The sequence below is a fragment of the Nestor notabilis genome, unplaced genomic scaffold (assembly GCF_000696875.1).
Source record: "Nestor notabilis isolate BGI_N333 unplaced genomic scaffold, ASM69687v1 scaffold29033, whole genome shotgun sequence".
In the NCBI taxonomy this organism is placed as follows: Eukaryota; Metazoa; Chordata; class Aves; order Psittaciformes; family Psittacidae; genus Nestor; species Nestor notabilis.
Window position 1 is genome coordinate 1,638 of NW_009922845.1, and position 12,399 is coordinate 14,036.

The 12,399-nt window shown below is 40.9% G+C and overlaps 1 protein-coding gene across 1 annotated transcript in view; it reads left to right on the forward strand.

Moving 5' to 3' along the window:
- Nucleotides 1-291: 291 nt before the first annotated feature.
- The window catches only part of CPAMD8 (C3 and PZP-like, alpha-2-macroglobulin domain containing 8), a gene marked incomplete at its 5' end in the record, with an annotated part of 45,270 nt that continues 33,162 nt past the window's right edge, over nt 292-12,399 (forward strand). Inside the window, 16 exons of the mRNA XM_010011841.1 lie at nt 292-443; nt 1,415-1,437; nt 2,507-2,672; nt 2,811-2,863; nt 3,326-3,343; nt 4,299-4,353; nt 4,482-4,595; nt 5,392-5,476; nt 5,650-5,758; nt 6,001-6,228; nt 6,400-6,570; nt 6,939-7,067; nt 9,251-9,437; nt 10,120-10,292; nt 10,393-10,542; nt 10,656-10,817. Of these exons, the coding sequence (XP_010010143.1) occupies nt 292-443; nt 1,415-1,437; nt 2,507-2,672; nt 2,811-2,863; nt 3,326-3,343; nt 4,299-4,353; nt 4,482-4,595; nt 5,392-5,476; nt 5,650-5,758; nt 6,001-6,228; nt 6,400-6,570; nt 6,939-7,067; nt 9,251-9,437; nt 10,120-10,292; nt 10,393-10,542; nt 10,656-10,817 (1,975 nt within the window). The remainder of the gene's footprint in view (nt 444-1,414; nt 1,438-2,506; nt 2,673-2,810; nt 2,864-3,325; nt 3,344-4,298; nt 4,354-4,481; nt 4,596-5,391; nt 5,477-5,649; nt 5,759-6,000; nt 6,229-6,399; nt 6,571-6,938; nt 7,068-9,250; nt 9,438-10,119; nt 10,293-10,392; nt 10,543-10,655; nt 10,818-12,399) is intronic.

A 12,399-nucleotide genomic window follows, 5' to 3' on the forward strand; every position in this document is an offset into this window, starting at 1 on the left:
ATATAATATATATTTATAATATGTATGCAATAAAGATCAATATTACTCCTTTATTTAAATACTAAGCATTTGTAAACCACTTAGGCTCTGCTCATTTCTATGTGCATTCTGTGTTCATATTAAGCCTGTTAGATACTGGCCTAGACTGCTGATTGTCACAAGCATTGACCCTACAGGGGCAAATCTGTTACAGAATATTCTTTTCCTTTTGCTATGCATAAAGTGGCTTATAAATAAAGATCACACTCTTGTTGCTGTGCTTGACCATCCACTTCCAATTTTGCTCCTCAGGGGCTATTTGATTGCAGCACCTTCTGTTTTCCGCTCTGGTGTTGAGGAAGCTATAAGTGTAACTATCTTTAACTCTGTCAAGGAGACAACAGTCCAGATTCAGTTAGTAGTCAAAGGAGAAACTGTGTCGCGAGGCCACGGAACAGTTCTGGGTAAGTTCATGTAATTCTCAGCTTGAGAATTAGTTTCTAAGTTGAGGTGTTGTGGAAACACATCTCTCAGAGAATTGCTTTAGGTGATAACAGAACTGGAAGCAAATTACTGTTTAATTCATTGGCTACTACTAAATGTTCTCAGTTGATTGTGGTAACGGGGTTTTGATGTATGTGATCTCAAAACACCCAAGGCTGATGATTTTGGAACACTAAGACATAATTGATACTCGAGTTTCATAGTGAGTATCTTTCCTTTTGAAACCTGAATGCCTGACACTGAGGAGCTGTATAAAGTATAAGATAAGTTGACTTTAAAGAAAGATACAAAATCTACAACATCATCATTCTTTTCTACCCTTATTTTAAAGTGAGTGCTGGAAATGCAATTTCTGTATCTTCAGGACTGAGTATTGCTGAAAGAGGTGGTAATACTTGTGCATTTGGATAAGTGCACAAATCCAAGACAGATACCTCTGTCCTGCGTATAAAGACAAAAGGTGTTTTGAGTATGTCCAACTTAATACTGAATGAATTTAGTGCAGATGAAGTCCAGTAGTGCTGTTCTACCACTGCTAGTAGTGGTGTAAGCTGTAAAGTAGGTAAGACTTGGGCAATCGGGCTCTTTAACCATCATGTTTTAACCCCTCTATACGTAAAAACTGGGAGTTATACAAAAGCCATTTCCTTTCTTGGAACAGATTGTCTCTGGTTTTATCCTCCTCTTGTTGTCTTTGAAATTGGCTGACAATTGCTAAGTAATTCAAAGGGAGTGATGCTGCCACATGTGGACGACATATGCTAAAGAGAAACCTTAGATATAGTTGTATCCAGCAATCAAAATAGATTCTATGAGCACTTGTTTGGAGAATTATTCAAGTCCCAAAAGAAGTCAGGTCCTTCTACTGCAAATGTAAAATGTTAGTACCTTAGCCTGAGAAGAATAATGTGCTTTCTCTCTCTCATTTTAGATAAAGGAACAATTAAACTGAAGGTGAGTGTCAATTATTTTAAGATGTTTTGGTGAAAACATAAGGGACTTACCTTCAACCACAGCAGTGGAACAGGGAACAGTTCTCTTGTATTACTGCAGCACAGCATAGATGCTTTCACTGCACCTGCTGCATCATCCATGTTATTGGCCTGTAAGTAAATTAAAGCATTTGATTTCCGGAATTCTACACAGCTGGGTGATGGTCTGTCGTGAGTGATAGGATCTCCTTTGCCTTGGTAGTGTACCCCTGAGTTTTCTTTGCCTTTCCTGTAATTACTATATGGCTGTTCTATCCTGCCAGTAGTTAGACTGTGCCTGGGAATTAGGATCTAGAAAGAGTCTGATATTTCTCCACCCTTTACTATGCTAATATACAAACTCATAAGTATCCCTTTCTTTTTGAGAAGGTGTAATATAGACCTATGTGATAGGAAACATCAGCAGTTACACCAAATGCTAGAGATTTCTTTATCCAAAGACTGTAACTTGCTGTTGAATGAAGTCTGCAGTCTCATTGCTGATTTGGTTGGGGTTTTTTTTCACTCATAAATTCTGACCTATTACAATACTTATAACATTGTCAGATATTTTACTTCATCATTTTCATTCTAACATAATTACAAAGTCATTTATTTCTCTGAGCAGCTGGTTGAAAATGTGCCTGTTTGGCTTGGGGGGTTTTGTGTCTTCTGGTTTTGGGTTGTGGGGTTTTTTTGGGGGGGGTGGTTTTTTTCCCCTATATCAACAGAGCCGTGTCTTCTGTAGCGTGGTTGATTTCCCCATGTATCACACCTTCTTTAGTAGAAGGTGCATGTGTAGATTAAATCTTGAGTGCTAAAGAAAGGTGAGAAGAGAATTTCCTGCCCTGTTTTTAGCATGACTTTATCTCCTTTGAAGTTTATACATTGTAAAAGTTCTAGTATGTTCTTCATTTTCTTTTTATGACTAACACACAGTTACACTGAAATGCAGCAGGTGGCTGCTCCTTGCTCACTTCAGTGTCAGTTATATCCCCCAGAAAGTCGAGAGGCTCTTCTGTGCCTTCCTCACCTCATGGTCTGGTTTGTAGGTGCCTTCAGGACTCCGTGGACAGGCACATCTGAAAGTCTGGGGCAACCGGCACCTAGCAGAGGAAGGCTACATTTTTCACAATTATACCACAGTAACCATCGATAGCAAAGGCTCATCAGTGTTCATCCAGACTGATAAACCTGTCTATAAACCCAAGCAGAAAGGTAAAGTGACCGTGGAGAACTCGCCAGATGCTAGGACTGCTTTCAAGCAAATCCCTTTCCAGGGATAAATCCTAGGATGAGGTACTCCGTTCACTGTCAGTTGTGATGACTAATACATTTCTTCTTTTCTTTTTCTAGTGTTGATAAACCTCTTTTTGGTGAATTCTGACTTGAGACCAGTCAATGACAGGGTAAAGAAAACTGTTTTCTTTCACACTAAAATATGGTGCAATATTTGGCAATCTGTATTTTATTCTAATCTACATTTATGCAGAAATATAATTGGATTTTTTTAAGCTATTTAGCCATGTCTTGTGATTTACCATTTATTTCATTTGGTGACATTACTGTTAAAGGAGAATATGCACTTTTGTAGTGGTAGCAAATATGATGTAACTATGTCAAAACAGTTAGAAGACTTTTTTCAGAGACTGCTCTATTTAGGTAATGCACAGATGCACAAAGTATGACTTTTCCAGTTAGATGGGTGAATGCAGTGTATGTTTCTCAGCTACTCTTACCAAAGAAGAGATGTTTAAACTTCATCACTCTGTGCGTCATATCTTGCTTATGTCGACTCAGCACTGCAGCACATGAAGCAGAAAAGTAGCTTTGTTTCATAAAACTTTTTATTCTTTTTTTGTTTCTTTCAGATTGAAGCTTATGTGGTGGTGAGTATCTGTCTGCCAGTCATGTAGCATGTATCCTGTAGAGGCAAAAGCTTCTTGCAGCCATAAGAGAACAAGTCACGTCTGTACCTTTTCAAGTCCATTATGGCCATTCCCAACTATAACCTATGCAATTATCTCTATCCCTGTGTCTTTAACTGATCTTTGTGTCCTGCTTTTTTGTTATCAGCAACAAATATACTTGTTTTCTACTTCAGTTTCAGCAATCCATTCCCATTTTTCAGACTGAGAAGAACTGGCTAGATTCACTGGGGTTTATAAATGTAACAGTCCCACTCAATTTCTCCCTTCTTTCCAATGCAGACACTCTCCTATCCTTCATCTGGCTGGGCTGATATAGCAGGGCCAATCTCATCTCTGCACCCAAACATTATGATAGTGGACAATAGAAATTCATGGCAAGGAAAGGGTGCTCCTGTCTTCTTCCTTATGAGGTGAATGAGAGGTTCCTTCTGTGTCTAGTCTTTTATTTTTTTCCCCATGTGTTTTCCTTGGCTGTCAGCAAGCAGAAGAACTCCCCCTCTTCTCTTGTTTGCATTTAGTCACAGATATAATGCTGACAAAACCAATGGAATTGACTTCATCTGACTTTATCATCTAAATATTGCCTTGTTAGTTATACAGCTCCTTTTAGGAGCAGAAAGAGTCTTCAGAGGCTGGCTCTTTCCATGCAAAATAGGTATCTTAAGATAGGTGGAAGATCTGCCACTTGACAGTGTTTACTGTGTGCATTGCTTATACAAGCAGGGTCTAAACAAGTACTGAATTTTAGACAGCAAGTACCCCTGGTAAAGTATCTTCAGAGAAGTTTTTGACAGTCATTATTTACATGTGAGCTGTTAATGAAGTGTATATATTCTTTATTGCAAACTGAGTTAAATGTATTAGTGATATTCCTTTTCACTGTGATGTTTCTCATTCCTAAACCACTCTGCAGGATCCTCGGGGGTCTCGTATGATAGAGTGGAGTAATCTGAAGCCATTTTGTTGTGGTAAGTTTCAGATGTTTTTTTTCTCAGTGTATTGTTGTTTGCCTTTGCTCCTGCTGAGTTGTGTTCAGTAGCCTTGACAAGGGCTGATGAGTGACACAGAGTTCGCAGAATGTTGTTTCCTTTTTCAGGTATTGTAAATATGACTTTTCCTCTGTCTGATCAGCCAGTGTTTGGTGAATGGCTCATCTTTGCTGAAATGCAGGGACACACATACAACAAATCCTTTGAAGTTCAGAAATATGGTGAGTTATATCCAAATCAACTTTGACTGTAACCCAAGTGCATTGGGAAAAACAAAGCATTATGAAATGTTTTACCTGAGATGAAACACCATGGCAGTTAGAGTGTTATGAGGAAGAAATCTTTAGAGGCTAGGAATGTAGGGATATAAATACTTGGGTTATAGGGATACAGATACTTCAGGCATATAGACACTTACAACTTAACCAGTCTCTTTGTTTCTGTCCTCCATAAAGTAAAAGACTTGAAGTGCCAAACTGCACAATTTATTTTGCTTTGGAAAACTCTTGAAGATGCTTTCAGTCTGTCAGTGCTCTCCTTGGAATTAGGAATTCCTTTTTTTGCCACTCCCTTTTTCAGTCTCAGAGTTCCCCTGTTTGATGCAAGGTGGGTGGTGTTACACCCAGCACAGCAGCTAGGACATCTGACCCGGTCACACAAGCCTGTTTACAGCCACTGACAACTGCTAGTATCTCGGGTCTATTCCCAACACATCATGAAGGAGTCATATCAAGTTGTCCTTTTTACTGTGTATCTAAAGAGAAGAGGCTTGAGGTCAAATCCTGGCTGAAGTAAAATTCCCTCTGAAGTAAAAATCTAAGGTGTTTTGCTAAGATACTTGCTGAGATAGTCTTGGTTTGCTGCTTTCGTTGCTTTAATTCTCCCCTGAGTGCTGTCTTGTCTCACATTAGCTGCACTGCACTCATCTCATCCCCAGCAGTGATCTTGCCAGCACTTCTGCTATCATCTGGACAATAAGATCTTGAACAGATTCTGTTGTATTTCTTTTCATTATAGTGTTACCAAAGTTTGAGTTGCTGATTGACCCCCCTCGCTACATTCGTGACCTTTCACTGTGTGAAAAAGGAACTGTCCATGCCAGGTAGGACAGGGGAGTTTCCTTACAACGAATTATGGTGCAGCCACAGGAGCTTGGATCTCATCTGCTGCAGGCTTTTCAGATTTCTGGCTGTGCAGCTCACATAGTAGCAGCCTTGATAGACTCAGGAATACAGGAAACAGCAGCAGTTATGAATTATCTTCTTTCCATTTCAGATACACGTTTGGAAAACCGGTGACAGGAAAGTTAATTATCAACATGACAATAAATGGAGTAGGGTACTACAGGCATGAGGTGGGACACCCTGTCCTCAAGACCACCCAGGTGAGTGAGACCATTGGGGCAGCTGTGATAAAAAGGCTGGTTTGTACTCTTTGACATGAATACCACAGCTCTGATGTTACTGGGGGGAGATCTGAAAATAAATGGATAAATGCAATAAATATTTTCATTATGTTGGACCAATTACATTTTTTTTTATGTGCCTGCACTTTAGATTTGGCTTCTAGACCCTTTGTGAAAGTGAATGCAAACTTACATTTCCCTTCCCTCAACCCCTTTTGCAGATTGATGGCTCTGCTGTCTTTGACGTGTGTGTGAAAGACATGATGCCAGCTGATGTTCCAGAGCATTTCCGTGGCACAGTCAACATCTGGGCCACAGTGATCAGCTCTGATGGGAGCAAGCAGGTTACATTTGATGACTCAACACCTGTCCAGAAACAGCTGATTGATATCAAGTACTCCAAAGATACTAGAAAACAGTTTAAACCTGGACTGCCTTACAAAGGAAAGGTAAGATTAAAAGTAGAGGTGCTGACATGTGGCTGATAGAAGGCTATACTGGCTTGATCCCAGGATGATATGCCATGTTCTGGTGTGGTTTTTTCCACCTGCTGTTTGTGTCATTGACTGGAATTGCCTATAATGTAAACCCCGTTGTTCTATAAATGAAACGCTGTGTAGGTAGAAGTCACTTACCCTGATGGAAGTCCAGCTGACAGAGTCACTATCCGAATTAAAGCTGAACTCACACCAAAGGACAACGTTTATACAAGTGAACTGGTATCAAGAAATGGCCTGGTGGAGTTTGAAATCCCCTCCATCCCTACAGCTGCCCAATATGTCTGGCTGGAGGTGGGTGAAAGCTCTTTATAGGATTATTGGGGTTTAATGTAACTAATCTTGTCAAACCTGCACTTTATAAATCAGTGCTACAAACAGAAACCAGTGCCTTTTAGCTTCAACTTCTTGTTTTAAATGCAGCAAACACTTGCTTTGTTTCTTGCTGCCAATAGAACTGAGGTTGATGACCATCATGAAAAGATGCTTCTCCAAATATAGCTTAAAATAAGGGTCCAATATTTGGTGTACTGTTGCTATGTAAAGATGACAAGAGATAACAGCTGGAAAGTACACAATGGGAGGTGGGGACACAGTGTAAGAAGAGAGTACAAATCAGGCTTTCTATACATGCGTAACATTCAGATGTAACTTTTGTTAAGACCAAAGTGACAGCGATTGATGGAAAACCATCTGGGGATCAATATCTGCCAAACTACTTGTCCATCAGTAGCTGGTACTCGCCCAGCAAGTGTCACATCCAGCTCCAGGCACCAGATAAACCTTTCCAGGTATGTTGGCATCATACTCCATCATAGCAACAACTGCATTTCTTGACTGAAAGTACTTTGTTCTGATTAAATTTCTAGCCACTTCTGTTTGTGGGATCCTGGACTGTTGTTTCCAGTACAAAGGTTGAAGTAGGTGCACTTCAGCCACCAAATAACTGTTTAATGTGGGCTGCACACAGTGCTAAGCAAAGTACCTTTGATGCTTTGCTCAGCATCTCATTCTCCTTTGTTTTGTGGGGATAGGGGAGAGAGGGTGGATGTAGACACTGAAAAGGTTTTCCTATTTGAGTGTTTGTTCTGTGCTCCTCCAGTAATGTTCACATACAAACTGTTTGGTGAAAATTATGTGCTTTAGTTCAAGTTAACAAATGTAGAAAGATTGGAAGTGGTGTTGGTGGGTGCAGCTTGATTACTAAAGATCCAAATTAGGGCTTCCAGTTTAAATCTCAACTGAATCTATTTAGTCTTCCAGTTATCAAACTATGAATGTAGTTATCTTGTCTTCTCTTGTAGGAGCTTCTCTAAAATGCAGTTCTTCCATATGATCTCTCCTTTAGGAGAGATCTGATTTAACCATGATTCCTGTTGTATATTGTTTTACTGAGTTGTTTAGGATTTGTTCTGTACCCAAGAAGATGCTCCAAGGGTCTGCATATTGCTTTGTGGGGCGAGAAAAGTGGGCTTTGGCAATATATACTTAGATTCCTATTATCAGCAGGTCCATAGATTGGTTTCAGACTCTTTGTATCCAAATAACATTTCTTTTATCATTGCATTTCATGGAAGTTTAATGGCTAATTAATCTTTTACAAGTTTCCTGAGGTATGGAAAGGGGATTATACACTGCTAATCTGAACACCTTGTTCTTATTATAACCTGATTAGAACTAATTCTTCTGTGGGAAAGCTGGGGGGTGGATGACCAGCTGATGTGGGAACTGTTTCCTTGCTTTGCCAGCTCTTACTGGGTGTTCCAATTAGCTACATTCATTTTTTTTTTTAATGAATTGTTTCATCATTTGCACTGGGGAATTCTTAATACTTCAAATATTTACTGTCACGAGGCACTTCTTGGACTCTGTGGCATTCCCTCTGTATTTAACCCATTAGCAGCTCCTTGTATTCAAGTCCTTGCCATTTTGGTTTGTACCATAAGTACATTCTGGAAAGATAACACTGTTGGTGCTGGAAAAAAAAGAGGTTTTTCAAAAGATTTCATTGGGATTTAACTTTGCTATTCAGCCTTAACAGTCCTAGCTGGGCATTGCTGTGCTTTAAATGGCAGGAGGATCAGGTGTGGAAGTCCCACTTAATACAAGTGTTAGCTGCTCCTTGTATCCCAGAAGCAAGAAGGGAAGCTGGTGGCTCCACAGAGAGCTTATTACTCAGCCAGGCACGACCCAGTCCTAAGCCTGTGACTGAGCACTGATGTCTATTCTGTTGGCATTGGCAGTATTTGGGTCACTTTGTCTCCAGGGTATTCAGTACCTAGTGAGTACCTTTGAGACAGGCCTTCAGTGCACAAGAAGCGCAGGAAGTCAGTGCTGCTCTGGAGCCTGCTGCAGGCATCAGAGGGGTTTGCCCGGAAAAAAGAAGCTCTTGTCTTGTTTATTTGTTTGACAGCTCCTTGAGTGCCAGACTTGCAAATTCATATTAAGACTTGTGTGATTTGAAAGCATTTTCTCTCAGATCTACTCCCAGGAACTTTATACCATATTGCTTATGTTTGAATTAGTACTTGCCATATGAAAGTAATCACCATATATTATCTCAGTTAAACTGTGGGGGCACATCCCTTCCCACCCCCAACCCAGCTCTTTCATTTCGGGTCTGGACTACTGAAGGGGTGTCGAAAATTCAACCAATTCTGACAACTGCTCTGTGCCAAAAGGCTTAACTTTCAGGATTCCAGAGATTCCTTTATTGTTTCATTAATGCATACAACCCCCCAGCCCATTCTCCTGTTAGATTTACAGGGAGCAAAGAGCTCAACACAGGCCCCTTTTTATTGTGAAGAAAGTCCGTGAAAACAGTGCTAATGTACTATACTTTTCAATGCAAACATTCCTGAGGAGAAAGGTCACATCTCTTGTGGACTGAAACCCAAATAGATTTCTGTGCTTTAGAAATAAAAAGCATACATTTAATAGAGCAGATCTTTTGCCTTTTTGTCTCTGGGTGCAGGTAGGAGAGGAGGCTTGGATTGCAGTGAAGTCCACATGTCCTTGCAATTTCACTCTACATTATGAAGTGGCATCGCGAGGCAATATTGTCCTTTCAGGACTGCAGCCCAGCAACATCACCCAGCAGAGGAGCAAAAGAGCCACCTTTCCCTTTAAGAACATTGATGTCACACGCCTCCCAGGAACAGGTAGCTAGCATCAGAAATACAAACTCACCCTTTCTCTTCAGGGGAAAACAACCTTTCCACAAACCTAAATATCCTCTTGTTTGAATTTGTGCTCCTTAAAGGGCGTAGAATAATTTTGTGCAGGAAAAATAGTGGTATTCATTGCACACATACTCGTATAGAAAAAAGATTTGTTTCTCCAAGAGGGAATGAAGTGTGGACTCCTGGTTTGTATAAAGAAGAACAGAAAATACAAATCTGGTGAATTCAGGGAACAGGGGGATAAAGAATGGTATGCTTGGGAAAGAGGCATGCAACAGCTACCAAAGGAAGAGTCTCTCTACCCTCATACCCCCTCTGTGCTTCTCTCAGCAGTGTTCTGCAGCAATAGGGATCCTTTTGATGGATTTTAAATATTTGAATACTTAATTGTATTTTTCCTTGATTTTATAGTAGGAAAAACATTGGGTAGTAGTTCCACCTTCTCCATACTGCTCATTATGCCGTGGCTGCTAATTGCCTGTCAGCTTTCCCAAAACCAAAAGGGAAAAGATTCTGAGTTCAAGGAGAATGTGTGCAACAGGAGCACGGGAAGGATGCAAGTGCTTGATGGAGAGTTCTGTGCCTCACAGCATTTGGATGGGGCAGGAAGAAAGTGATTTTGGTTACTAAAACTGTTCTTTTTCCAATTTATTTTCATTAGCACCTCCCAGTGTCCCTGCAGCAGAGGCTGAGGTCTGCAGGACGTTCCTCCGCTTCTTGGTAGTTCCCAGCATGGCTCCCTTGGGCCGTCTCCTGGTGTATTACGTCAGGGAGAATGGAGAAGGAGTCGCAGACAGCCTCCAGTTCACAGTGAAGTCCTCCTTTGAAAATCAGGTATTGGCACTAGAGAGGAAGGGCTGGTGTCCTGTTACTCTTTGTAGTTTTATCTGCTGAGTCTGAGTCGAGATAATGGGATTTAATGTTCAATTCCTAGGTTGCGGTGGTGCTCTCAGCAAATGAGACCAGACCTGGTGATGTTGTGAACATCAAGGTCAGAGCTGCAAAGTCAAGCTGTGTCTGCATTGCCACTGTGGATAAGAGTGTCTACTTGCTGAAGACAGGTTTTCAGCTGACAGCCAGTCAGGTAAAAGGAAACTTAAGGCACTGATATCTTCCTCTTACTACTGCTATCTGCATCTCGCCTTTAGCAGGTAGCCTTCATACCTAAGGACAGCAATCTCTTCCCTTTCGCTGCAGGTTTTTCAAGAGCTTGCAGAGTATGATGTATCTGATGCTTTTGGAGCTCCAAAGGAAGAAGGGCACTTCTGGTGGCCAGGCATGTCCTCCCGTAGACGCCGTAGATCTTCTGTCTTTCCCTGGCACTGGGACATCACCAAGGATGCTCGCTTCGCGTTCACAGTAGGAAGAATCAGCCTCCCTTCTCTATGGAGTGTCTTTACTTTTATGTTTGCAGGATAATTTTCAGCTCCAGAGGCCATTCTTTTTTTCCCACATCTGAGCTGTTTCTTTGGGGGGGGATGCCGAAAAGTGATTTCTGAGAACAGAGTACACTGTTCCAGCAAAGCTATTAGAGAAATGTGTTTGATTTTGGCCAAGTTGATGAGAGGGCCACATATCCTGTTGGGTGAAGGAATTCATGCTGATGCTCTGGAGAACCAGCCAGGTTACCAGAGGGTTCCTCCAGTCATGGGTGAGCTTATAGATCTCTCCTGCAATTACTTTGACAGGGGAGGAAGGTGGAACATGAGTCTTTCCTTACTGCCTTTTCACTTTTAGACTATCCTTTGGAAATCCTTTAAACTTCTTTTCTGCCAGCTTCTGAGGCCATCTGTGTGAAAGATCAATCAGGTTTTATTTGTATCCTTGATCAGGTTACTACTTAAATGCTAGGTATTTAAGTAATTATGTTTGTTTGGTGTCTTTCAATACCTGACCAGATTTTAAACCTTTTATTTCCTTTAATCTGTGCTGTGTATTTGCATCAACTTTCAAGTTGAGCATTTAAAACAAGTTAGTTCTGTTTTTTTCTTCTTAATATACACAAGCACTAATTCATTTTTTCATTGCTTTGGATCCTAACAATGCAGTCCTTTAAGGTAAAACCAGTTAGGTCATCTGTAGGTTTTAAAACACATGCTCTGTTTCCATTAGTTTCTTGCTTTCCTTTTGGTTAAAGTGATTGTTACCTGATGTGTTTGAAGAGTTCTGTTTGTTGGCCTCCTTCTTGCCTCCCTACAGTTGCACAGTAGAGTCCATCCACCCTTTCAGACTCTGCTGCCACCCCAACTCTGCCTTCTGCATGGCTGTAGCACGTAATCTCTGTTCCCTGATTGCCTGAAACTCTAAGGCCATGCCATGTGGAAGGCTTGCTTATGTTTTGTATTCTTTACGTAGGCTTCTACTACTTGCTGCTCTTAAAAGATAGACTGGCCTAGAGAACAAGTGTCACAGGTCTAATACTTTGTGTTCCTTCCATTTTTAAATCCACAGAACTGCTAATAATAACAGTGATCCTGGCTTCCTTCAGATCCTCTGCCTCTTCTTTCTTTGTCCTTTCTGCAATTTCAGCTGAATTGTTCTATTATGTTGTCCTACACCTCATATTCTGCATATTCTCCCAACACCTCAACGTTTTAATCGTAAACTAAACCCCCAGCTGTCCACTGCTTCACTCAGTGCTGCTTCTCTCCCTGTCATCTGTTGGGGTTTTGTTCTGATGGGTTGGTTTTTTCCTTACTGAGAGGCATAAACATGTTCTGTACATATGTTCCTAGCTGGTACATATGCATTGCTCTACACCTGATTTGTAATAATTGGATATGTATGTAAAGAGAACAAAGCTCATGCTGCCTTTGGTGGCTGGGAACTGCTGTCTTTTATGAATAAGTGCATTTAGGGGACAGAGCTGGCAGACAGCTTTCTTAGGAATTCTGTAGTTTTCCTGTGAAGCTGTGTGGACAGTTTCCATTTTGCTTGGCAT